The sequence below is a fragment of the Aspergillus viridinutans genome (genome assembly GCF_018404265.1).
Source record: "Aspergillus viridinutans IFM 47045 DNA, scaffold_2, whole genome shotgun sequence".
In the NCBI taxonomy this organism is placed as follows: Eukaryota; Fungi; Ascomycota; class Eurotiomycetes; order Eurotiales; family Aspergillaceae; genus Aspergillus; species Aspergillus viridinutans.
In genome coordinates this window covers 691753-717137 of record NW_025091218.1, presented here as the reverse complement: position 1 = coordinate 717137, position 25385 = coordinate 691753, and the positions used below count along the sequence as shown (strand labels likewise).

Below are 25385 nucleotides of genomic sequence, written 5' to 3'. Positions count from 1 at the left end.
TTATAACGCCAATATTGCTCGAAACTCCTTCCCCCGTTGTATTGTATTGGTTTGCACTTCATGAAGGAATCAAGAAATCATTCCGTTCGTAAGTGTTCGTAACGTCATGAGGATGAATGGACCGACAATGAATCCATGAGAATAGTAAGGACAACAAAATCAGATTGAGACGTTCAATGTTCGGATGCACGAGAATCAGCAGATAGACCGCGGCTTCGGCTTCCTGATTCCATTGGCTCGGCCGTCAGGTCTTCGGTGGTAAGTCGACTCCGTCCGCGGACTGAGCCAGCTGAGTCGCTGTCCAGTTGCAGAGACTCCATCCGTTCCAGCTCTTCATAGTCTGGGAGGGACAGAGGAGATCCACGATAGTCCTCCATGATGCTGTTACCATCGAGCATAGTGTATCCAGGAGGGCTTGCTGGCACGTCCTCGTACACAGGAGGCATCTCCTCATCCCAGCTGATGCCAAGCCCGCTTCTTTCAGTGACGTGCAAGTGGAACTGCATACGGAGCACCCGTGCGGCGCCAGTAGGTGTGATCGAGCGTGTGTTGCGGTTGGGGCAGAACTCCTCAGCGACGATCAACTCGATCACCAGGTTGTGCTTGACCTCGAGGCCATTGGGAACCTCCAGGTCACACACTGGGTTGCAGGTAGGGTTGATGGTGGCTTCGAATTGCATGTTGATCTCGCCGCCAGCGGTGTCAAAGTCCGTCTTCCAACCGTCCTTTTCTTCGTTGTGGCCGATAATGCGAGTCTCTTGGTGCAGGACACCCTTCCCTTCGCCACCGATCTTGTGAGCGTGCTTGGGGCAGGCTGTCGAGACAATCTTCTGATGTTCTTCAATGCGCCACATCATTTTGCGCAAACGCCAACGGGTTTGGGTCTCTTCGCCCTTATCCACGACACCACTCAATGTCATTTGAACTGGGAAAGTGCCAATGGGATGAACGACAGAAGGAAGCACGATGCGGCCGGTGAGGTTTGTCGGCGGGAAGATGCGGATGGAGGACTTGTCGTTGCCCGGGAGTATGGCGCGCTTGATGTGCAACGGCATTCTGTAGGTGTACTCCTCGCCGTTGGTGTTGTGTGCACGTGCAGAAAGGTAGTACTCAACCTGACCCAGCGACCCATTGCAGGACGCAGGCGAGTGACCGGGGAACAGATAGCTGAAGGGGAAATCATGCTCTCCGTGCTTGAGGGTGAGCGATTCTGTGAGGAAGTTCCAGCTGGCCAATTCTTCGGTCCGTGCTGCGCAGTTGGGGCATTCCCGTGACACAGGCTTCTTGGTAGTAATCTTGGTGAGCAGCTGCAAATCGAACTTGTCCAGGGTGACTGCGTTGGCCTGCTCTGGGACTGTGATCCTCAAACGTCCAGAAAATAACGCGCCGGTCGAGTTTGCAGGGGTTCCGTAGCAGACGAGGGGTGGAGATTCGACAATGACGTCCAGCTTGGCGGCAGCGGCGGCGATATCCTCCTTGCCGTAACGCTCCTTCGAGCGCGCTGATCTTCCATGACTGCGCTTCTTCTCTTTGCTGTGGTCTCTGTGAGGGTGAATCAGGTGGTCCATACTAAAGGACAGGCGACGCTCTGGAGACCTCGCTCGATCAGTGTGCGCGTGGGGCTTCTTGGGAGCCACGGTAGTGGTAGTAATCTCGTTGACGGATGAGGTTGAGGAGGAATTCGAGTGTGAGGAGAGAGAATGGAGAGCAGCGGGCCGAACAAAACTGGGAAGGAGACGGCCAGGCATGGTGACTCGTTCTCTGCTGATTTAGGCCAGCTGAAGGGGGGTTGTGTCAACAGGCAGGCAGATGCGCCTATACTGGAGATCAAGCTCAGACTTCGGAAGGTCGCGCTGGTGTAGTAGTACTGTTGCTACTGGTATGTGATATCAACTCAGGATTCAGTTTGAGGAAGTTGGAAGGCGAGGATGGCAATCCACCACATGACACTATTGCAAGTGAACTATAGCTTGTATGAAGATGGCTTGGAAGATGGCTTGGAGGTGTGAAGGATGTATGAGGTGAGAGGCAAGAGTAGTAGAGCAACAATAGAAAAGGAGGAGAGTGGGCGAGCAGCTCCCTTTGAATGAAAGCAGACAACCTTGATTTTATTAGCTCCGACTCAGAAAATGGATATACAACCCTTTTCTATTAAGATTTTTCTAGGAGGTTCCCACTTTGCATGTAACAACAGGTACCATTATTCATTGCATTGTGACGCCTTTTCTCTTTTTCCCCGATTTTTCTAATTTTTTCTGAACGGGCCCTCTCATGGTTCCGTCACATCGCCCAAGGAAGGCACAATCTAGTGGGTCGCGGCAGAAAAAAGCGTCATTGTGGGGCTTACCGTACGGTTTACCATACGTGACAATATTACAGTACCGCCAAGTCGCCGAGCTAATAAAAGTTCTTGACTCAGGGCAGGAGTTTGACTAGTGGCCTGAGGCTTTGAACTCAGTGTGTATGGCGACTGTGGTGTGGTCAGTGACCCAGACGATTACATCACGAACTTGTCTAGATGTTTAGTATATCTTACTCATAGCGGCACCGTTTTCAGCATGTTCAAGGTTGATTGAGTTCCACAGAGAACCTCTTAACAATCATCGGGCAATCCTCTTGGCGCAACTACTCTGGCTTGTAAATTCATCAGTATCGTTGATCACCAACTCTCGGACTCCGTCTAGACCCTTGTCTAGCGGACGACTTGTAAACACAAGATCGGTGATCCATCGTCTCGTTCTCCCATGTGACTCCAACGTCCAATCATACGCTCAAATCATTGGTATATTTTGCCCTCAGCCAAGGTACATACCCCACAATCTGCAACGACGCTGTGAATGCAGATTTTATGGTGCATCGGGGAATTGGTTGATACTTCCTCTACGTCTATCTAAAGGCTATCATCATGTTGGAGATCAAACATAGCAGATTCGAAGCACCGTGCGTAATGAGTCACAATGCGAGTGATGGACCGGCGGTCATCAATTCCGGGATATCGTCAAGTAAGTTGGACCCATGGTAGATCCTGATAACCTTGTTGGAAGACTACGCTACTTCTCTAGGCATACGGACTATAAAGGTCCTCAAAACAATATACAATTGTCGTAGCTGAACCAAGGGTGCAAATGGCTGAGTCAGGACGGTCTAGACATTCAATGCTCAACAATTTCCAACGCAATTGGTTCAGTATGGGTCTGAATCAGAACTGCCACGACAACAAAACACGCAAGTCGTTGATGCGCAAATATGAACAGCTACCTGCTCTGGATCCTTTGGACTAACCACAAGTCGACAACACGAAGAGAAGCATATGACACCTGACAACGTGCTTTGTACCAGGCCGATTATCCGTCCAGCAGGCCCGAATGGACCGAACCAAGCCAAAAGTGCAAGCGCCTGACCAGGGGAGCTTTTTTAGCTCGGCAGAAATGCTGTGGTGAAGGTCAGCTGCCGTCATCGAACCATCACGTGGCGTCATTCAGTGCTCTGGCGCCTTCTCGAGGCTGAGTCTTTGTACCAAAGTGCAAAAAATCACGAGGTACGGAGAAATAGGAGTAGCTTGTTTTGGGCTCCCGGAGGTGGTCTAGCGCAAGGTTTTCCTCTTACCAGCAGTGACCGGCAACGATACACCGAATTACAATACAATACGCCTCGACAAGGCGTAACGCTAATTGAAGATCCTCTGGGACTGCGCACCCAAGAGGGGCAACATCCAGAGAACGGAGCGAAGTCGCTAGACGAATCTACCCGAGCTAGACCGGGTTAAGCTTAGCGTCTAGAAAAAAAAGAAAAAATTTTACAGAATTTTCCTTTCGCTTGGGAACGGCTCGGTGAGGTTCCACATCTTTCCAGTTCTAGAAACCAGAACCCAAAAGGGAGAATTCGAAACGAGTGGCCCAATTCCAAAGAAAATAGAGTGGAAGAAGTCTCCAGATCATGGATGGCGAGGTATTGTTTCTACCACTATTGTCAATTCTCCCTTTGACATCCATTCTAGGCTGAGTATCCGAAAGACCAAACTGAGCCTACTGAAGGTGTCCGCGGAGGTCCAAATCAAATTTCCCCGCACTGCATGCAATTCAAGATTTTGCGGGGGATCGGATCATCTGGCTTGTGTTTGCTTTTCTTAAGCTTCTTACTAGGGGGCGGACGCTACCTCATGATTCTGTTATCATCATCCTTCCACATATTGTCTGGTGAGTTGAGATCAAAAGCGTTCTCATGTTCATCAGAGGAACAAATTTTGAAGATATCAAAAGTTTATCACAACCTTGGTCTAGACAACCTAGCTGTCAAGAGTCAAGAGTCAAGACCTGCTCTGTGCGCTGTCGGTCTGCAGGGAAAACTCTTCCCTGACGAATGGCCGTGCATCGCCGCCATACCAATTACCTAACAGATTCCTCTTCGCCATCCCCATTGGAAGTCATCCTCCTTTGCGCTCGATTTTACTGTCAACATAATCAGGGTTTATGACTCAAAATGAAAAAGGATCTGCTTAGATCCGTCTGTATTCCGGCTAAACACTTGCTGGAGACCGACTGATGACTGTCGTCCCGAGTCGCCTTCATTCCGAGTGATACCATCATACCCGACTCGATCATGCCATCTAGTCGGGTTGCTCACTGCATTGCGGTTCATGATCTACGCTACCATTATTGATGCCGATGCTGATTCTAAGTCATCCTCGTGCGTTTACTAGCTAATATAGTGAAAGTGCGATGGAGATTTTATATGGAGTCCCATCTGGCGCAGAAGTTGCCCTTTCCGGAAGTTGAGTGTCAGCTAGGATTGAGGCATATTGCCATTATGGGTCTGAACTTCAAGTGATACCATACAATTAGTTCACTTATTCTGATACCAGATGCCATCAAATCATAACCACTGTAGGAGACACGCCTTCGATGTCTTGTATATCATTTATAATCACATTCAAAACAAGTTCAGTCCAAGTCCACATCCTCATACCGGTGGACTGCTGATCCTGGCGCATCTACCTACTCTGTATGCGCACATTGGACAACCTCCTTCGCAGTTTGCAACTCTCCGCGGCAAACTCCGACAGCAATTCTCAAAGGTGTTTAATCGGATACTGCCCGGATTTGGCTTGCTGGTGGATTCCATTTACACGCCTTGGACTAACCGAGTGGATTCCGTTTCTCACTTGGTTCCTCGGAAATTTTTCATCGCGCATCACCAGGTCGAACCGGACCTTCTTATTGGTCTTTTCCCACAATTGCCTCAGTTTAGTTTATTTTCAACTGAATTTTCACACCATACGGTAGACTAATTTCTCTTCAAACCTGCCCCATGTACCATAAATCACTCAATTTATCAATCATCAGACGAATCTGGACCGTGGTTAGATGCGGACGGGACCGTCTTGCTGACCCTGACTTGGAACCATCAACTTTCCTTCTTCGGGCCAATTGGCGGAGGACGCCGATGGCTACTCGAACGACTCATGTCGGTACGCCGTGATGACAGAGCGATATCGGTCACCTGATGAATCGTCTCAGCACGTTATGCGTAAGATCATGCCATTAGCTGGAGTTATGGTCAATTTCGATCAGAGAATTGTCTAATATCGTGTCATTTCTGCAATGCATTGTCTTCCTCATTGGCAATTCTGACGGTTATGTCATTACGTCGGAGATGAGGTCTCTGTGCACTTCAGATCTCAGCTAGGAATCGGCGAACTCGATATTATGTCCCTTTCAGTCTCCGAGAATGACGGCGATTGTAGGTCTGTTTACTTTTATATCTCATGAAGGTCATGCAAGCTGCATCTAAATCTTTAAAACCCACTGTACCCTGATCAGTTTGCGCTACCAAGAATGGAATAGAGCTCTCAATGCGCAGCTAATACTGGCAAGTATATCGCACATAAAAGTAAAGCCAGTATACACTGCACAGACGCACTCACCTTGCATCAAGCAAAGTCGAAGGACTGAAGCAGTCAAGAGTCCAATGTCAAGGTCACGTGACATTATCCGCAGATCGCCAGGGGAAGGTATCTGGAGTTGCACCAAGAGCCAGATCGCTTCCCCTTTCCATTTGTGCCACCGTGTCTATTTGCCATTGGGCGATCGACTCTCGCCCCTGTGGAACATCAGCTCAGTCTTCGGATTCATGTGGTCTACTATCATTGCTGATGATAGCAGATAAAAATGAGAAGCTGAGACTGACCGGTGGAGTTGATGATGCGGAATCCCCACCTGCAATCCGCAACCGCCTAAGTTGACACTGACAGCTTTGCATTACATCAATTGAACCTCAGGTTGCGGGGCAAGTCAATTGATCTTGCGCATAATTAAATAGCTGCAGAGCTTTATTTCTCTTCAAATCCTCCCTACCATGCTCACCGCGTCGCTGGTGACATGGGGCCTGACCCTCTCCGCCATCTTCCTCTTCTGGACCCTCTCCTCAACCAGCTCGTCCCCCTTTGCGCGCAACTTCCCCCGTCTCTTCAACAAACGGATATGCCTGCTAATCGCCCACCCGGACGATGAGGCCATGTTCTTCTCCCCCGCGGTCCTGGCATTGACCAAACCGGAGCTGGGGAATCATGTGAAGATCCTCTGTCTGAGCAGCGGTACGCTTCCCCCCGCCGCGCCCTCTCCCCGATCACAAACTTCCTAACCCAGATCCCCACAGGAGACGCCGACGGCCTCGGCCACATCCGCAAAAAGGAGCTCCAACAGAGCGCCAAACACCTTGGCCTCCGCGCCGAGTCCGACGTCTTCATCGTCGACGACCCCGCCCGCTTCCCGGATAGCATGACAGCCACCTGGTCCGAGAGCGATGTCTCCTCGTTGCTCGCGTCCGCCTTCGCCCCCGATCTCGCCTCGCAATCGCAGTCGCAGCCGCAGTCATCCGCGGCCAGGAAACGAGTTGCTGGAACAGGCGCCCCGACTGCAACCATCGACGTCCTGATCACCTTCGACAAACATGGTATCAGCAACCATCCCAACCACCGCTCGCTGTACCACGGTGCTGTGCATTTCATCCGTGCCCTGATGAAGGACAAGGCCGGGTATACGTGCCCCGTGACGATGTACACGCTTACCACGACGAACATCCTACGGAAGTACATTGGGGTCTTGGATGCGCCGTGGACGATGGCGAGCGGGGCGCTGGGGTCGATCTTTGCCGGTGCGGCCAAGGGTGGGAAGGATGATATGCCGGGTAAACTGCTGTTCATCAGTTCGGTGGATGAGTATATCCGCGCGCAGGCGGCTATGGTCAAGGCGCATAAGAGCCAGATGGTCTGGTTTCGGTACGGGTGGATTACGCTGGGGAGATATATGGTTGTTAATGATTTGAGGAGGGTGAGGGTATGATTGTGTACGATCTCCGTTGTGGGAGGCCGATTTCGATTGTATTTACTTGTACATTGCACAAATGGAAATGAGATGAACACCAGGACACCGATTGACAAGAGAATAAAATGGACGATGACATGAGAAGTGGTATCGGTGATCGCTAAGCAGAACACGGCATACATACGCTCTGAATGGGGTATCTGACAAGCATTGGCAGCTGAAGAATAGAAAAACAACATGGTCCAGGTCGAAATGGATTGTACAAGTAAGGCGCCGTAAACATGAGAGGTCACTCAAGCAACAGCAAGAGGACTAGTTGTGGGATCAAAGACATCCTCGTCGTCCGCAGTCCACCCAGGCGGTCTCTGCCAGGGGAACTCCGCTTCATGAGGCAAAGCTCCAGCCTGTTCGTCCAGCGCGTCGGCTTCAACTGCGTCGTCTAGGACAGCTCCCCGTCTCACAGGGTTGGCAAGCCGTTTCGTCACTCCCGAGAACAACCGCTGAAGAGCAGGGGTCTGCATATCGCGCAATTCAGCAGGGTAGCACGCCCAGAAGAAGTCGTCGTCGAGTTCCCGGGCGTCTTCGTCGAGGACCAGGCCGTTATCGACGGTCGGCCGGCGGACTGGTACCCTCCTGTGTGTGTTGAGCAGGGGATCACCCCAGTAAGTTTCTCCGTGGAATTCGACGTCCCCGCATCTGATCTGGACGGAAATCGACTCGGGAAGGAAGTCCTGCCACTCTTCGATCATGCGGGGAAGTAGTTGACGCTCCCAGGCAGGGTTGTCGCGGCCGACCCAGCGAGGGTGTATGAGGAGCAGTTTCGCGAGGCGTTCCATGATGATGGTCTGCTGGGCAGTGCGCATCCGAAGCACGTCGTATGCATGCACTGCCTCGGCAAATTCTCGAGACTGGAGCGGTCTGCGGTAGGCAGCCTCCTTCGATCGAGGTGGACCCAGGTAGTTTTCGACGATCGCTCGGGCCGTTCGGCGTTTGCGTCGGGTCTCTTCGAGAACCGCGTATGCTGACTCCATGTACTGCGTGAAATCTGGTAGCTTGGCCTGGTCCCACGCTGTCTTGGCCAGGAGTTGGTACACCTCCATGGTGGGCTGGACGTTGAAAGGCTCCGACTTCATGGTTTGGACCAGGGCGGTCAGGAACTCATATGGAACCCTCCCTTTTTCATTGCGCAGGGCATCCTGACCGAAACGGGGGCGAGAAAGAACGAAGGACCGCTCGAGTAGCTCTAGCCAGATCTCTTCTGGGACCGGAATGTCGTAAGAGCTGGATATGAAGCTGATTGCCCGCATGGCTCCGGAAATGTCGTTGTTATTGCCAAAGGCGTGTGCGACGGCGAACAAGAGGCGACTAGTTGGATACAGAGGTGACGAACGATCGTATTCCCTGGGGCGAGGAAGAGTCGATGGGTCTCCCTGCGCCGCCAGGGCGTCAATGTCGACGTTCCAAACCGTCTTCAACACGTGCTTCATTGTTGACACGTTTCCCACCCTGCAAGACGCCAGAATCACATTCACGTAAGTAGCCTCGTCGCCCGAAGTGCCTTCTTCTGTCATCTCAGTCAAAATTTGCATGACCTCCTTACGGACACTGCGGTTGGCAGTCCCATAGCCTTTCCATCCCAAGCCTGGATCGTCGAAGCGTCGCTTACGGTAAGCGAACGGCGTTATTCGCAGACGGTACTTTTCTCGACCAGTGTAGGCCCCATTCCAAATCTTGGCTTCCATGTAGTGATTGTAGCAATGCACATCGGGGATAACGTCGTCCTGAATCATGGCATGCCATACATGGTCAGCCATCAGCGCATCTCCGGTAGACCGCGCACAGTCCAGGAGATGGGTGTACTCTGCCAGCCCAAGTGTGTGACCCGCCGACCGTCTAACCGAGACGATCGAGGCAAGATTGCAAGCAAACTTATCGAAGATTCTGTCCAATTGCCGGTAACCTTTGAGCGCTACGGCGGACGGATGCAACGCGCGATAAATTGCTCGAAACGGATCAATAAAGTAGGAAGGAGACAGCAAGCGAAAGACTTCTACAAAGGTGCTCTCAGGTAACGATCCAACCACGACTTCAAACCTGGGATCGAGTAATGCGTCCATGACCAGGTCCGGTTGACCATCTTGGACAATCGAGAAGAATGCATTTTCGAGCTCTTCTGGCACTGTCTTCTGTGCTTCAGCAGGGTCACCCGGTGACACGCTGACTGTGCTCAGCGTCGACCTGATTGCATGAAACTGAGACAATAGCGGTGCATCCTCCCGGTGATAACCTGGAGACCTTTTATGATTCTGATGATGATCGAGATGCTGCTCCCGCTGTTCTGGATACTCAGGATCGACGAATGAATCTGGATGGCTTGCCAGGGACCGTGTCTGGCAAAGCGCGGGCCTGGGAGCGGAGCCCGTCAGTCGAGAGGACCCATAAGAGCGCCCGTAGCGGCCGATAATGGATCGAAACATGAAGAGCAGACCACGTGAGAGGGTATAGTTCGCTGATATCAAGGCGCTTTCATGGGGCCCTGATTTTGCAGCGATTTATTCTGATGAAATTGGGCGATTTTAGAGAAAATGAGAGATGAAGGACTAAAGAATGTTAGAAAAGGACACTTCCTAAGACGCGACTATGCAGGTGCCTTTTTGTTCAATGTGAGGGGAAACGCACGGGGTAAGGCCTCAAGGCACTCGGTCCCCTCTTCTGGTTGGCCGCTGCAATCTTGGCGCGGAATCCCTGCAATTGTCTGTGCCCGCGGATTTTACTCTCAGGCGTATCTACTCCCGAATTGTCCACCACAACCATCGCCAATTACAAGCTAGCCTCTTTGTGGTGGTAGCTTTTATCGGTCTTACCCAGTTGTCTAGACATGGCCGACACCGAGGATACTGGCGCTGGATCTGTTTCCGAACCTTTGGATCTGGTCCGCCTCTCGCTCGATGAGATCGTCTTCGTGAAGCTCCGCGGCGATCGCGAGCTCAAGGGTCGTCTACACGTGAGTTGATCTGAGTGCTGGTGGCGATTTTTGCGCAATGCTGAATCTGACATGGTATTCTTGCAGGCATACGATAGCCACTGCAATCTTGTACTCGGTGATGTCGAGGAGACCATCTACGTGGTGGAGGAGGATGAGAATGAAGAGGAGACCATCCGAGTAGGACCCTCCCATCAAATGGCGATAGGCTGTGATCAATCGGTCATGGACATGAGCTAACATGTCGGTCGCCGAATACAGACAATAAAGAAGCAAGAGGAGATGCTCTTTGTACGAGGTGAGCTCGAAATGAAACCATGAATCTCGATATTCGACCGCCATACTGATCGAGAACTTTTCTACGCAGGCGACTCGGTAGTATTGATCTCTCCACAGGCGTGATATTGCAGAACATCAAATAGGAGGTTTAGGGACGACACGCAGTTCACCTGATGGAATATAAAGCGGTATAGGGCAATGTAGATCCCTTCTGCTATATTCTGGGTTGCGACTACAGGCACGGAACCAGACGATGGTCATTAGGTATCTCTTCGATATTCTCTGCAAACGAACAGAGCAATTGCACCATTCATCATTGAGTGAAAAGTCGGAAATATAATGGCACAGGATGTACAAGGACTTATGTCATAACCTTAACGAAGAGCCTCATGAAAGTAGCGGTCACAACATCGCTTGAATCTCTGGAAATAGATTTCGATCCACCAATAATATGGCTAGATGAATCAGATAGAAAATATGCCTTATGACACAGCCTTCATGTGGTGCAGCGCCGTGACTCAGTCGAAGGACTCCTCGTGGTCCCCGAGGCGGCGATGACTCGCTATCGATAAAGCTTCCCCAGTTCCCGCGACTGAGCGCTTCTTTCCCACCTGCCTGACTCAACCCACTCCACTGTCTTGTTCCTGACACCTCACTTGATCCTGTATATGATTAATTGCTCGCGTCTGATCTTTGCTACGTCCTGGTGAAGTCCTCACACGCTGCCTGCCTCGAACGTTCATAGTGGAATTATGATAATACGAATACGTGTCTGAATGCGCCACAGGCGACTTCATCTCTTACTCGATTGAACAAAAGTACAACTTTCAGAATTCTCCATTAGATTTCCATTTTTCTATTTGCTCTGCGCCTTGTGATTTGATCTTTTCTTTTGTTGCATCCGGCCATGCCACAGGGTCCCAAACTCTCTCTCGAGGAGCGGCGGAGAGGCGAGATAGTATGATACCCAGCCTTTGTCATCTAGTGACAAAACTCGTTGAATTTTTTACTAACTGTCCGCCGTCAAGGCCCTAAGCGAATTTGCAGAATATGCAGAGAAGCAACAGTCGCGTCGCTCGGCCCAGATGGCCCCGAGCGATAGCGGCTACTCGACCGCGAGCGTAGCTCACGCCACCGAGGACCACGCGGAACTGGATATCCTTGACCAACTCACGCTATCCGATACACCGAAGACGGCCAAGTTGAAAGACCTGCTGCTCGGTACGGGTGACGAAGCAGAAGATAGTCTGCAGCTACTGGGTAGTATCCTGCAGGCTCGGATTGACGAGGGCCATGGGGAGGCCATCTTCGACTTGGGACTCGAGGATGGTGGCGACTCCATGGGCTTTGACCTTGGGCAGTGGGATACGGCCCTGCAGCGTCTACGAGAGGCGGCAGAGTCCCTCCCGGCGCATTGTCGAACCCTGCTTACCCACAATGTGGGAGGCCCGGAGGAGTCGAAAACAAAGAATGACCGGATCAAGGGTGCTTGGGGCAAGGTCCTGATCCGCCAGCCTGCGGATTCTGTGGAGGAGATGGCTGAGATTAGAATAGCGGTTGTTGGGAATGTTGATGCCGGGAAGAGTACCATGCTCGGAGTCCTCGTCAAGGGGAATCTCGATGACGGACGAGGCAGGGCGCGAATCAATCTCTTCCGTCATAAGCATGAGGTCGAGAGTGGTCGGACCAGCTCCGTCGGGCTGGAGATCATGGGCTTTGATAGCCACGGCGAGATTGTCGGCAGCTCGCAGGGTCGCAAACTTTCTTGGGAAGAGATCGGAAAGCGATCTGCGAAGGTGATCTCTTTCTCCGATCTTGCCGGTCATGAGCGCTACTTGAGAACTACTGTCTTTGGCATGTTGAGCAGCAGCCCCAACTACTGTCTACTGATGGTTGCAGCCAACAACGGTCTGATTGGTATGAGTAAAGAGCATCTGGGTATTGCCTTGGCTCTGAACGTGCCAGTCATGGTGATTATCACCAAGATCGATATCTGCCCTCCACAGATCCTGCAGGAGACCGTCTCTCAGCTGACCAAGATTCTCAAGTCCCCCGGCGCTCGGAAAATTCCCATATTCGTGAAGGATATGGAGGAGACCATCAACACCGCGACTCAATTCGTCAGTCAGCGCATTTGCCCCATCTTCCAAGTGTCCAATGTCACCGGTGAGAATCTGGAACTGGTACGGACTTTCCTGAACATTCTTCCTCACCGGGGCCAATATAACACCGAAGCGCCGTTTGAATTCCTGATTAATGATACCTTCTCTGTTCCTCACGTCGGAACTGTGGTGTCTGGGGTGGCTAAGTCCGGAGTGATTCACGCTGGCGATTCGGTGCTCGTGGGCCCCGATTCTCTCGGCCAATTCACCACAACTACAATCAAGTCGATTGAACGCAAGCGGATCCAGGTGAATGCTTGCTTTGCGGGACAGTCTGGCTCGTTTGCTCTCAAGCGTGTTCGTAGAAAAGAAGTCCGTAAGGGCATGGTGGTTCTCAAGAAACTGGAACAGCCTCCCAAGGTCTACCGAGAATTTATCGCTGAGGGTACGTTTTATCATCTGGCTGTTCACATATGATTCTCCCCTCGCTGACTTTGGAAAAAGTTCTCATTCTTTCCCACGCTACGACAATCAAACCGAGGTATCAAGCAATGCTACACGTCGGCGCAGTGAGTCAGACTTGCTCGGTCATCGACATTGACCGCCCCTTCATTCGAACCGGTGATCGAGCGCTTGTTGCCTTCCGATTCATCCAACGTCCGGAATTCTTGGCCCCTGGCGATCGAGTCTTGTTCCGGGAGGGTAAAACCAAGGGCTTGGGGATCGTCAAGAGTGTCGGATACGACCCGGATCATCCTCTTAACCCTGAAGCTAAGATCAAGTGATCTATCATTGCTTGGAGATATGTGGAAATTGGTTCTGTCTTTATTGTTATTGTTATCGATTGGTTTATGTTATTTTGGTTTCTTGCTCGCGTCCCTGCGATCAGCCGTGCTCTTTGCCCGGGCCTACTTTATAACTGCATGCTGTTTTCCTCACGGAGCATACATGGGAAAGGGTGCTTACTCAGGATAGGCTGCTGTGTATCCTTCCTGCATGGTTGAATTTACCAATAGTCGTCATACATTTACTGTCCACACGGTTCCTCTCTATTCATCCCAGTATGGTTATCCTATAAAATGACGTTGAGTGCAGGCATTAATGCAGGTATGATTAGAGCCCAAGCAAGAAGATTGCAGAAGACGTCCATATCTAGGCCTATCGTGTATCATAGTGTTATTAATCCTCCACCCTTGGCTGCTCTCGTTGTCCTCTTTGACTGCTGCTGTTGTATTACGATATCACGTGGCTATGACGTCAAGCAACGCAGCTATCAGAGAGCTATGATGCCATTCCCCCCAGCTGATCAGCAGTCAACCGCAAAGAATCAGTTAATAGCTTAGTCTAATCCAATTGATATCATCGATGAAACCGATCGCAGCAAGACGGAAATGATAGCCCTGTCACTTGGTGATCCCTGTACCTTGCAACAGCCACCAACTCCACTGACGTAGACCGTCTTACACTTGCCTCTCAAACTGTTAACATGGTTATGATCTATTAAAGACATCCACCCTTCGTCTGATACTGGATCAACTTCTATGATTACGCGTCTACCACTCTTACCCTCAGTCTTGGCATTGCTTGAGAGAAACAACCTAAACTCGTTGAGCGCTACCGACCTCGTCATTGATAGGTAAACCGCCTACTGTACATCGTCCTACCATCCCAACCCTCGAAGATGGAATCTGTACAGAAGGCCGTACGCGATGCCGCAGACGGCTTACGAAACCTCGCTTTCGGCCCACAGGAAGTCACAGAATCTGCTGCTCAGCATGGCGAGGAGCCCGTCGCCGGCGTTCAGGGTCGAGGAACGCCGAATGATCCATACGATGCTGGAAACCGAGATGGTGAGTTCCGAGTACTTTCATGACGACATCTTGTCGCCGAGTGGCATTGTATGCTACTATGGGTAGAGACTCAGCGGCTAAACACTCTGCACAACAGAACAACCAGACGCCCCTCAAACTCAAGACAACACCGCCGTCATCCCCGAGCCACTCGAATCCATTACACCCATCGAAGTCAAGCCCACGGACGTCAGTTCCGCCCACAGCACCTCGGACCAGGGAGCCGGGGCCGGAGCCGGAGCAGGGGCCGCTACCGTTCTCCCTGTAGCTCCGCAGCCATCCCCTGCACCTGCACAGGAAAAGTCGCAATCTACTACCCCCAACACCAACCAAGAACCCGGACCCGGCAACCCAGCCGTGGACGAACCCTCGCCCGCACAAGAGCAGTCGAATCCCACCGCGAGCTCGGCCGACACCACCACTAGCAGCGGCAACAGCTCAAGCAGCTCAAGCAGCAACGACTCACGCAGTCACTCTGGATCCGAGAAACCTGCCCCCGAACAACGATCCCAGACTATGCCCGACGGCGACAGCAGCTCGCAGCAGAAGGAGGACGGCGGCGTACCTGGCGGTGTTGAGCGCGCCCCGCCTACCACTACCCAGCAGGTGAGCGTCGAGGCGCTGAAGGGGCCGCAGGGTCCTGCGCCTCGGGATGCGTATGAGTTTGAGAAGGAGATGGACGGGCAGCCGTCAAAGACGAAGACTGGTTAGTATTTGCCTTTTATGTGGTTGTGTATGCGTGAGCTGTGGACGCTGGATAAGCTAACGGGTTCATAGACCAAGGTACGGATGAAAAGGGCGATTCGGGGAGTCACCATCATAAGATGGGACATATGAAGGAGCGGCTGGGGAAGGTGTTCAAGCATGGCAATCATTGAGACTGGAATACTGAGTGATTGGAGCTTCGGTTGGATTTGATTTATGAGTAGCACTTCGGCTTAATGTATCGCGTTCGAGATCGTCATCTACTATTCTGAATGTCATTATGTGCAAATATTGCGCGCAGTACTCTGTAAATCCTTCGTAACAAGTCTCGTGGAGCAACATCAAGGGGTATATAATAAGGTAGCTCCATGTACTCCGTACTTTGCCATGGTATCCAACGACTACTCAAACAACAGCTTCAACTCCTCAATCCTCTCCTTCCTCTTCTCATCCTCCGATCCATCACCACCAACTCGCAAGCCCAACGACCCCGCAATATTCATCTTGCGCTCCTGCACCTGTAACATGCGCCCCTCGATCGAGTCCTTGACGATAAACCGCGTCACAGAGACGTCACGCAGCTGGCCCATCCGATGCACACGATCAATCGCTTGAGCCTCAATCGCAAAGCTCCACCACGGATCCATCATGAAGACGTTACTGGCAGCTGTGAGATTGAGGCCGACGCCACCGGCGCGCAAGCTGATCAGTAGCACGGTGGGGCTTTTGCTTGACGACTGGCCGTTCTTGGATGACGTTCTCACCCGGGGCGTGTCGGACCCTTCGTCCTCGTCGATTTCCTCCTGGTCAAAGATCTCTGTCCTGTTAAACTCCGCGAGGACCTCGGCTCGGGCCTTTTGCGGCACTGTCCCGTCTAGGCGAACGTACGAGATGCCGGCTTTGGTGAGTTGCGGGCCGATCAGGTCGAGGAAGCTGGTGAATTGGGAGAAGACGACGGATTTTGTGTTTGCCGGGACGCGGGTGAGGTGGTTGATCAGGGCGTGGATCTTCGCGGAGGTGTGAGCTGACGGCGAGAGAGGGTTAATGCGTCGGAGGGAGATGCGCGGTGCTGGCTGCGGACTGGAAGCAGGGGTGCTGCTGTAGAGATCGGTCTCTGTAGGAGTCGAATTAGGCGATTGGTGACGGATCACTTCGAAGATGTCTCGTGAGGTAACTGGTGCTCGACATGAAAAGCACCGAGGCGGCACGCCCTTGTCTGTTTGGTGGCGTATATAGTCCTCCAAGCATTTCTTACATGCACTGTGCCAACAGGCTGTGACAGCGGGATCGATCATGGGTTCTTCCGAGCAAATGGGACATTCTCCGCTGGATTCGGTTTGAATCTGCCTCAGGGCATGGGTGGTGAATTTGGCGCCCGGGTCCTGTGCCTCGGCCGAATCCGCGTTTTCCATGCTGGCTGAGAATCGGTCTATAAGCTCTTGCAGATCCATGTCGTCTTTCAGCTCGTTAGCTGCATCAGCGGCGACAGCTGCATCTTCCTCATCTGCTACAATGGTCTTGTTGCGCGTGAGGATAGGATGGCAGCAAGTCTGTCGGAGACGGAGGATCTGAGCAAAGATTGTCGAGAATGACTTTAGGAGCGTACCGGCTTCGATGTTGTCGTTGAAAGTCCGTTTGGCTCTGGTAAAAATATAGTCGTAGATTTCGCGTTCTTGCTCGGAAAGGTCTACTTCTACAATGTCAATGGTGCGTCGTGGAAGTGGCACCAAAGGCTCTCCCTCGGGTGTTTTCATTGTCTTGGTTCGACGGAGAACCAAAGGCTCGAGGACTGTCTGCACGACATTGAGAGCTCGAACGTAGTCCTTAGACTCAAATGGTACGGTGATGAACGTCTTCCAGAACGAAAAGTTGCTCCAGGGTTCAACCTGTAGAAACCGCACCAAGCTGAAGAGGTCCTCAAGGCGGTTCACAATAGGCGTTCCAGTGAGCACCCATCGATGTGTCGCTTTTAGCTCGTAACAAGCTCTTGCAGTCTTTGAGCGTCGATTCTTAATGACGTGGGCTTCATCGAGGATGACACGGAAGAAGTCCACAGAAAACAAGCCACCTTGAGTATTGGGATTAAACATTGCGAGCTGGCGGGATTCCGACAGTACGACGCCATAACTCGTGATTATAATGTTAGGCGCAGCCGGATTGCCAGCAGAACAGAGCTCTTGCAGATTGGCGGATTTGTCGGCGCCATAATAAATCAGCACCTTCATCGTTCCCGGTTCCGAGGCCTTCATCGCCTCGCTTTCCCACTGGGACAGGAGAGAGGTTGGAGCCACGACAAGGGTCGTGTTGGGAGCAGGAAGAACCGCGCTGGAAGAGCTAGGCATCCTTACCAGCCCAGTGGAAGAGCTTGGACCCTCCCGGATCGGAGACACGTTGCGATGCGAGTGTATGAGACTCAGCATTTCAATGGTTTTGCCTAAGCCCATTTCGTCGGCCAGGATGCCACCCAGACAATGCTGTTCTTGTGCGGGAAAGTCAAGACTGAGCTCTCCTGAGTACGGATTAACGTAGAAATGTGCCTGCCCCTGGACTGCTGGCAACTCTTTGTCATCAACGTCTTTCGTTGGCCACGTGTATTCCTCCCACAGAGGGTGCATTGACAATTCTCTGCCAGACTTCTTATCTTTCTCTTTGGCCAGCATCCAGTGAAGAGCTTGTCTCTGGTACTTGCGCAGGTTCAGCACAAAGCTTGACGGAGGTTGAGCCTCTGGCATGTTGAAATCGAAGGACTGCGCCTTCTTGTATAGAGTATCGAGCTGGTCTTCTTCTAGCTCCGGGGATTCTTCATCTTCGGACGATTCGTTCGATTTGCCTTCTTTCTTGGTCTTGTCGTATTGTTCCGCAATCTCCGCGGCACGGAGCAGCCCTTCCTTTTTGTGCTTTTTGGTCATGTCGTTGACAGTGGTCGGTTGTAGACCAATTTCATCAAAGAGCTTCACAAGCGCCACCTGACGAAGTCGAAGTTGTTTCTCTTCGGTGCTTTCTTGCTCTTCAAATAATGCGGTTGACCGGTTGTCGTCGCTCATATCCCAAAGATTCCGAGGCAGAAACGCCTCTTTACGCAGATAGCACCATAATTGCAGATATATTGTATCGTTGACCCGGACTCTGTCAGGCGCGAAAACGCAAATACCTTCAAATTTGCAGATCTTTTGATCGATCAAAGTTGAAACCCATTCGGCTGTCTCTCGAGGTAATCTTCCAATTTCTTGACCGGATTTGTTCGTGAATCGAGTCAGGACATCCCCCTTCTGATTGGTGATGAGCTTGCCTCCTCGGCTACGCTTGGTCACTGGCTGAGACCTCGCCCGTTCAACATTGACATGTTCCCCGTGTTTGAGTAGTCCAACGCCGCTTCTCGTAGCCCAAGCTCCGACACCGAAAGCACCAATGTATCTTGATGATTGCAGAAGGCTGCGGCGTGATGCGGTTTGGCTCCTTTTCTTATTAATGGTCGTATCGACTGTCTGGGGAATCGGTTCGTTGACGGAAGTGCGAGGGGCGTAGAGTGTTTGTTGGCGAGAGGCCAGAGGAGCCTGACTTGGCAGACTGGTGTTCGGTGACTTCCATGACCCGTCGAAGTAGATGTTGACCGCTCGCTCTAGATCATCGCCAGAAGCTTTGCGAATTTTCTCCACTGATTCCGGGGAAAGATGTTCTCCAATGATGCTAGCGAAGGTCGCAGTGTCGAATGCACCTGAACTCTGAAATCTTTGTGTTTCGGGAACTGTCCTCTCCGCACTTGCTTGTTGTTCGTAACCGTTTGTTAGACCTTGATCGATTCGTTGATCTTGCTGAGTTTGTATTGAAGTAAAGTGGTTGAGGATTTCATGATCAACAGTTCCGTTTTTCTGTTCCTCTTCCTTGGTCAAGTTATCCTGCTGATCTTCTGAGCTTAAGTCTGGGCTCTCTCCGCGAGACTCCTTGAGAGGAAATGCGTGAACGCCGCTGAGTTGCTGCCGTTGCGCATCACTTCCCTCTGGTCCAGCAGAGGAAGTCGTAGACGCGTCGAGATTTGTGGCAGTGGGTGCAGCTTCGTTAGAAGGGGCCGGGTGTCTATCCTCTTCGTCAACGAAAAAGCGTCTTTTCTTTAGAGGCCGTTCATTCAAATCCCCAAAAACCATTTTACAAGTCTGACCTCGAATCAGATGGCCGAATTATGACGAGGGGATGTTGGGGATCGAGCGGAAAAGCCATCAAAACTGATGCGCCTGATCATTAATGGACGGGAGACGCGCCGAGACCGAGAAAGACGCGATGCCCGCTACACTTCGGGCCGACGTCATTCTTTAATAAATTTATAGGCGGCATCAATTGTCACATTTTCGTCGGTACTACCAGCAATTCATCCATATAGATTATTTTCCCTTTGCTCGGTATGTTGGGAGCTCAGTGGTCTACTGCATCATTGAGATTTTGGTCTGCTGACAGATATCTAAAAGACCCAACAATGTGCATGCCAGCAATCGTCTGAAGCAGAAACACCTTGGCTTGAAAACCCTCTTATAAAATGTCATTGCTAGAGGAAATTGCCCGTGCATGTCGTGCCGGGACACGATCATGCCGCATTTCACAGATTAGAGCACAACCACGGCAACGAAGGCATCTCACTCGATCAGCACCTGCCGCCAGTCCGGTCTCCGGTGCAGCTGAAGCAGAAGTCCAAGCTGCGCGGAAATACTGCTCGGATCTCCTTTTGTACGAGAGCCACTTTCTTCTTTCTCGAGGCGAAACAAAACTCACACGCAACGTATAGGAAATATGACCGGCCCTCCTACACCCTCAGCACGTTCATCCCGCAGAAATCGCAAACATTCTATCTCGCCATCCGAGCCCTCAATGTCACCCTCTCCATGATCCCCGAGACCACCTCCTCTTACACAATTGGGTTGATGCGACTGCAATTCTGGCGCGACGCCGTCACCAAGATCCTCGCCGGCTCACCCCCAAAGGAACCCATCGCCATCCTCTTAGCGTCCGCAATATCAGACCTCAACGAGCGCACACAAGGCCAAACCCGCGTCAGCAAAGCCTGGCTGAACAAGATGATCAACGCGCGCGAGCAAACCCTCACAAACGACCCGTACCCCACCATCGCCGCGCTGGAAACCTACGCAGAAAACACCTACTCGACCCTGCTCTACCTGACTCTGTCCTCGCTGCCCATGACGTCCATCACCGCCGACCACGTTGCATCGCACATCGGGAAAGCAGCCGGTATCGCCGCTGTCCTCCGCGGCCTGCCGTTGGTTGCGTTCCCACCTCCTCAAGCCCAGTCGCCCACGCAGACTGCCTCGGGCAACTTCGGAGGAGCCAAGCAAGGCGCAGTCATGCTGCCGCTGGACGTTATGGCGCAGGCGGGCGTGAAAGAGGAAGATGTCTTCCGGATGGGCGCCGAGGCACCTGGACTACGTGATGCCGTCTTCACTGTTGCGACCCGGGCTAGCGATCATCTGATTACCGTGCAGCAGATGCTGAGCAATCTCCGCGCTGGTCAGGATGTAGGGCATGACTTTGAGCATGCGGGTGAGGAGGGGCATGAGTACCTCGCGGGCAGGGGCCAACGGGACGAGTCTCCTTTGGACGAGGTCAATCGGGCCTTTGGTGTTTTCATGCCTGCGGTGAGCACGCGGCTATGGCTGGATAGGTTGGAGAGAGTCGATTTTGATATCTTCCGGCCGGAGCTGCTTAGGTCTGACTGGAGGCTGCCCTGGAAGGCTTACTTGGCGTTTAACCGGAAGTCTCTCTAATATGGGTGCCTCTCATGGCGAGGGCCTGTTTGTACAATTCGTGTACGAATATAAACAAAAAATATTATTTTCACCGTGTATATAGTCTTGTATGTACTATAGATTGTATCAGCCCATCAAGGACCAGACAAAAGTCTCCATATATACTCTATCCCTATTGCAGGGTATAATCTCAAGCTCGTTTCATGGCCTTTCGTTCCCGTCTCTGCTTCCTCGAGCTGGTGATCAATCGCCGCTGGGCGAGCAGCACCGCGTAGCGCTGAATCTTGTCACGCCTGTTTCAAAGTATTAGCACTATTTCTGTCCCGAGGACGGAGGTCACTTACATCAGAAAAATAGTCGTTGCGAAGACGAAAGGAACCGCAATCATCCAGAAATAACTGTTAAGAGGAGAAGTTAGTATGCCTTGAGACTGACGGAACTGAACGAAACGTACGAATCACTATGCTGGATTGCAGCGAAGTGCTCAAAGTTCATCCCAAAGTAACCCTAGCTTGCAGTTAGTACACAGTGTCTTCCTCAAACAGGTGCAAGATTTGACGAACAGTCAAGAATGTCAATGGCAGATAGAAGCATGTCACAAGGGTCAGCTGCTTCATGCTTTCGTTCTGGTAGGCTCCTGCAAGCAGTCAGCACACGAAGCTCAACTCGTCCTCGCAGGGACATTACCGATCGTGTTGAATATCAGATCGATCATGTTATCAGCAGCACGTCTCATTTGGTCGTATGTCTCCACAATGGTTATACAATGGTCCAGCGCATCCCCTAGGTACGTATGACACATGTGGCTGATGGAGACACTTGATCCACCCAAGCTCTTGAGATTCGGCGTGGCTACCCCAACCTGGGGCTGAGCGTCTGAGAAGTTGAAACCTGACACTGAGAGTGGCGTTGCGGTGCCGAGTTGCTTGAGGCCGAAGCCAGGGGTACTAACGGGCTCTGAGCGATGGTCACGGAGCGCGTTTATGACCGTCACAATCGGCTGCATAGAGCTTCGCAAAACAGCAATCTCAGATGTTAGTATATACAAGCTTTTGGATTGATCCACGTCGGGGTCTGTGAGGACTTCGAGTTCCAGGTCACCGATTGCGTCTTGATACGCACTCGTCACTGGAATAGCCAAGTCAATTATGGCGTCTAATATCGCCTGCAAGAGCATGCTGGCATCGCAGGACTGGCGCAAAATCGTCTCTGGTGAACTAAGACGACGAACAATAGGCGCCTCAATGTCGTCGGCACTCGTCTCGAAGAAGGAGGTGACCGTATTATCTGCATGCAAGAATAGCGAAACCTGTTCGAGTGTGACACTCAGACCCTTCGATGCTAGAACGGCATGGCGTTCCATGAACGCGATCCTGTCCTCGTTCGGGCCCCCGCGGAAGCGCTGAATGCTGCGCGCCGTGAGCCCTGCGCTGACACTGTCACCCAGATTGGCCTGGGTTTTCGGCGAGGCTCTCCCCGACGAAGGGCGAACGCTCGCCCCACTAGCATATCTGTCGTCTGTCTCCTTCGATGACCGAAATGTGAAGAGATCCTTCAATGCGGCCACAATGAGAGATCTTTTGGTTGGCCGCTTCAGTGAATGGGTCTTCCCACTTGATGTCGAACTTCTGCGGTCGCGTGCGAATGAGCTTCGCCCGTCTTCTTCTTCCTCTTCAGAGTCACTGCTAGAATCCTCCCTGAGCTTTACCAGCTTCTGCAAGGTAAGCACGATATAAGCATGATCCGAATACCAGTCCGCCTTCGTACGGTTTGTCGTGTTGATCATGTCCTCAATGGCAAGTCTGTGGAGACCCTTATGCTTTCCCAAAATCCTGATGACATCCCAGCTCAGCCCATTGACATTGATCCACCTGCATTGGACCCAAGGCTCCCTTTCCCGGTCGAGGAACGCTTCCAGTGTGTCATTGTCCAGCTCGTACTGCCGCATTTCATGTTGCGAAAAGTCCACCACGATTATCTCGCACCTTCTGTGTAATTCAGCAGGTATATGAGGTGCCCAATCGGCGCCATAGGGGGGAGGTGGTTTGTTCGGGTCAATGCCTGGCTCTGTTCCCGGTTGCCAATTGGGGTCATGAGCAACGCTGTCGGGATGATAAGAGCGGGCTGTGTTGGAGCGTCGCACGCGATGTTTGACCGTATCCTGCGATGTGATTCGAGCCGCAGTAGTGAATGTTTCAGGCGAACGAGGAGCCGCTCCCTTGGCGGGCGTGGAAAAGGGTGATGGCGGTGCGTTAGATGCCCGGGGATTTGCCTCGATGTCTCTTTCATCGAGAGCGACAGGTGGCAGCTCAATGGTCCGCGCATGATCGAGTGAGTGAATGCTCATGGTGATGAACAATTATGATGGTTTGTGCACGAGCTAGAGGCATTCGACTCAGAACATCCTTGTCGCATGAAGCTGGACAAGCATTGATTTGGCGAGTGATCGTGCAAGGGTATAGAAGTGAAGCGCACAATCTAAGGAAAATGATTTTGAAGATATTATGGAAGTAGCTTCCTGTTCAAGGTCAGAGCAATAAGAAACTGTGAGCACCTCATCAAGATGCAGGAGGGCCCAAAGGAAGAGTTCATCGCGGGATTTTGACTTTGTTGAATGCGCTTGGATCTGCTTCTGTGGATGCAAAGCAAAGAAGCTCTAGTCAAAACTAACAATTGCACAAGTAAGTTGAATATATAGGAAGTGTTCCTTGGGGTTCGATAATTGCGGAGTTCGCAATCTCATTCAGGTCGGCCGTCTCGTCTCGTCCACGGATGCGGTGTGGTTAGGTGACAGACTGCGACACCTCTTGGCAACTGGTAAATGATTGGAGCTGCATCAGCACATATCTACCTAGTTAACTGAGGCTGATTTTCTCAGTAACAGAAGAAAGAGAAATTAGAAGGCAGGCCTAGTTTATACCCCTGATGCTTAACTGGCTTGTTCCATGTTCATACGGAACAGGATGGCTACAGTAGTCTCTGTTAATACGTCATCCTGAACAGAGGAATGTCAATCCTTTCCTGAATTTGATAGTCGATGATTTTCACCACTCTACGAGGATACACCGTATGGAACAAGATTCAGGAACAGACATGGAAATAAGTCATCGAATTGGCAGGTCGTCAGTCCATGAGAATCAAGCTCGCGGCCATCACACTCTGCTCGGTCAATGGAGCACACAGGCTATTAAAGTTCTATTATGTCCAGTTGTCAGTAAAGGCCCATCGATCAAGATGTCCTAGAAAGGGAAATGATCCAAAATATGCCATAACGCCTGCTAAACGTAATCGCTCATCACAATGCAATCTGGCCCGCTCAAAAGCACTAGTCTAATCCCTACGCCGGCCCTTAATCCTCATGAATAACTCGAGCCTCGGTGATTGTTATGTGCCTTCCGTTGTCGCCTGGTTTCTCCGTTTTGTAACGAGTTTCAGTTGCAGTGGAACTAAATTCCTTCTCGGTACTGGTGCATCTGTTCGTGCTAAAGGCTTTCGACATACAGGACAAGTGCCGCGAGGGCCTTTTCCTGATGCGTCTGACCGCTGCTCTTCGCTAAATTTCAGTGTATCCATTATGCATTTGTGACAGAAGAGATGCCCTGAATCCGTCAATATGGGTCCCTTGTGTTACACACTGGAGATTACATACCGCATACAGTGCTGGTGGCATCGACTGGGGTATCCATACACACAGGGCATTTATATGATGTCAGAATAGAACGGCCAGTCCCTTGATGCAAAGATTCTTGTGCCCTAACAGCATCTTCTCGCTGCTTTGCCAACGCTTTTGCAAGCGCAGCCGAGCCCTCCACTTCTGTCAAATCAATCTGTTCGATGGGTTCAACGTCTCTGTCGTGAGCTACCGGATTAGATGTGGAGATGGAGGAAGCAGTTGAAGTGTCCGAATGATCTGCTGATTCCCCAACGCCTGCTGTCTCGACATCGCTCACACGGCGGCGCTTTCGCGCAGGCTGGTCTCGATCGGAAGGCTCGACGGAAAAGGAACTGGTGGAAGGACTCCGACGAGCATGGGAGATACTCCTCACGAGTGAAGCCATAGAGGAGTGGGAATCGCTAACGAACGCTTATAATTTCTTGCCAGTTCACAAGGAAGATTACTTTGGAAGACTACTTTGGAGGGGCGATGAACTGCCGACAGGCTTATCGGACAACGTCACATGATGATAACGACGTAGCTATAAGGGCAGGCGGTGAATGTTTGATGGATCATCTCTAATTCCGATCTCCGACACGCATGACGACGGGCTTTCCGCGATAGGAAAGTCTGGAATCTCTGTGGAATTGTGTACCAGTACCGGCTCATCTTGAAACGACGTCTCTCTAGACACGCTATTTCTACGCAGCATTGGCTGCGCGACCCTTATACCATGTCA

At 51.6% G+C, this 25385-nt stretch overlaps 10 protein-coding genes across 10 annotated transcripts; 5 read left to right on the top strand and 5 right to left on the bottom strand.

Moving 5' to 3' along the window:
- Positions 1-173: 173 nt before the first annotated feature.
- Positions 174-1748, bottom strand: Aspvir_003849 (alpha-arrestin; the record flags this gene model as incomplete). Its single annotated transcript, XM_043267093.1, has 1 exon — positions 174-1748. One exon carries the CDS (start codon positions 1746-1748, stop codon positions 174-176), a length of 1575 nt encoding a protein of 524 aa, XP_043123028.1.
- Positions 1749-6354: 4606 nt separating this feature from the next.
- Aspvir_003848 (PIG-L family deacetylase) lies at positions 6355-7340 on the top strand (the record flags this gene model as incomplete). The annotated part of the gene is made up of 2 exons (XM_043267092.1): positions 6355-6592; positions 6655-7340. 2 exons carry the CDS (start codon positions 6355-6357, stop codon positions 7338-7340), a joined length of 924 nt encoding a protein of 307 aa, XP_043123027.1.
- A 275-nt stretch (positions 7341-7615) lies between these two features.
- On the bottom strand, positions 7616-9799 carry Aspvir_003847 (uncharacterized protein; the record flags this gene model as incomplete). Its single annotated transcript, XM_043267091.1, has 1 exon — positions 7616-9799. One exon carries the CDS (start codon positions 9797-9799, stop codon positions 7616-7618), a length of 2184 nt encoding a protein of 727 aa, XP_043123026.1.
- Positions 9800-10200: 401 nt separating this feature from the next.
- Aspvir_003846 (U4/U6-U5 snRNP complex subunit LSM3) lies at positions 10201-10545 on the top strand (the record flags this gene model as incomplete). The annotated part of the gene is made up of 2 exons (XM_043267090.1): positions 10201-10326; positions 10393-10545. 2 exons carry the CDS (start codon positions 10201-10203, stop codon positions 10543-10545), a joined length of 279 nt encoding a protein of 92 aa, XP_043123025.1.
- A 946-nt stretch (positions 10546-11491) lies between these two features.
- Aspvir_003845 (putative GTP binding protein (GTPBP1)) lies at positions 11492-13471 on the top strand (the record flags this gene model as incomplete). Its single annotated transcript, XM_043267089.1, has 3 exons — positions 11492-11542; positions 11613-13131; positions 13191-13471. The coding sequence occupies 3 exons, from the start codon at positions 11492-11494 to the stop codon at positions 13469-13471; spliced, it is 1851 nt and encodes a 616-aa protein (XP_043123024.1).
- Positions 13472-14367: 896 nt separating this feature from the next.
- Positions 14368-15414, top strand: Aspvir_003844 (uncharacterized protein; the record flags this gene model as incomplete). The annotated part of the gene is made up of 3 exons (XM_043267088.1): positions 14368-14536; positions 14634-15242; positions 15314-15414. 3 exons carry the CDS (start codon positions 14368-14370, stop codon positions 15412-15414), a joined length of 879 nt encoding a protein of 292 aa, XP_043123023.1.
- A 228-nt stretch (positions 15415-15642) lies between these two features.
- On the bottom strand, positions 15643-19383 carry Aspvir_003843 (DEAD/DEAH box helicase; the record flags this gene model as incomplete). The annotated part of the gene is made up of 1 exon (XM_043267087.1): positions 15643-19383. One exon carries the CDS (start codon positions 19381-19383, stop codon positions 15643-15645), a length of 3741 nt encoding a protein of 1246 aa, XP_043123022.1.
- Positions 19384-19769: 386 nt separating this feature from the next.
- Aspvir_003842 (uncharacterized protein) lies at positions 19770-21009 on the top strand (the record flags this gene model as incomplete). The annotated part of the gene is made up of 2 exons (XM_043267086.1): positions 19770-19957; positions 20016-21009. 2 exons carry the CDS (start codon positions 19770-19772, stop codon positions 21007-21009), a joined length of 1182 nt encoding a protein of 393 aa, XP_043123021.1.
- Positions 21010-21181: 172 nt separating this feature from the next.
- On the bottom strand, positions 21182-23338 carry Aspvir_003841 (putative CorA family metal ion transporter; the record flags this gene model as incomplete). Its single annotated transcript, XM_043267085.1, has 5 exons — positions 21182-21284; positions 21336-21389; positions 21446-21498; positions 21555-21628; positions 21679-23338. The coding sequence occupies 5 exons, from the start codon at positions 23336-23338 to the stop codon at positions 21182-21184; spliced, it is 1944 nt and encodes a 647-aa protein (XP_043123020.1).
- Positions 23339-24473: 1135 nt separating this feature from the next.
- On the bottom strand, positions 24474-25049 carry Aspvir_003840 (uncharacterized protein; the record flags this gene model as incomplete). Its single annotated transcript, XM_043267084.1, has 2 exons — positions 24474-24544; positions 24641-25049. 2 exons carry the CDS (start codon positions 25047-25049, stop codon positions 24474-24476), a joined length of 480 nt encoding a protein of 159 aa, XP_043123019.1.
- Between the last annotated feature and the right edge of the window lie 336 nt (positions 25050-25385).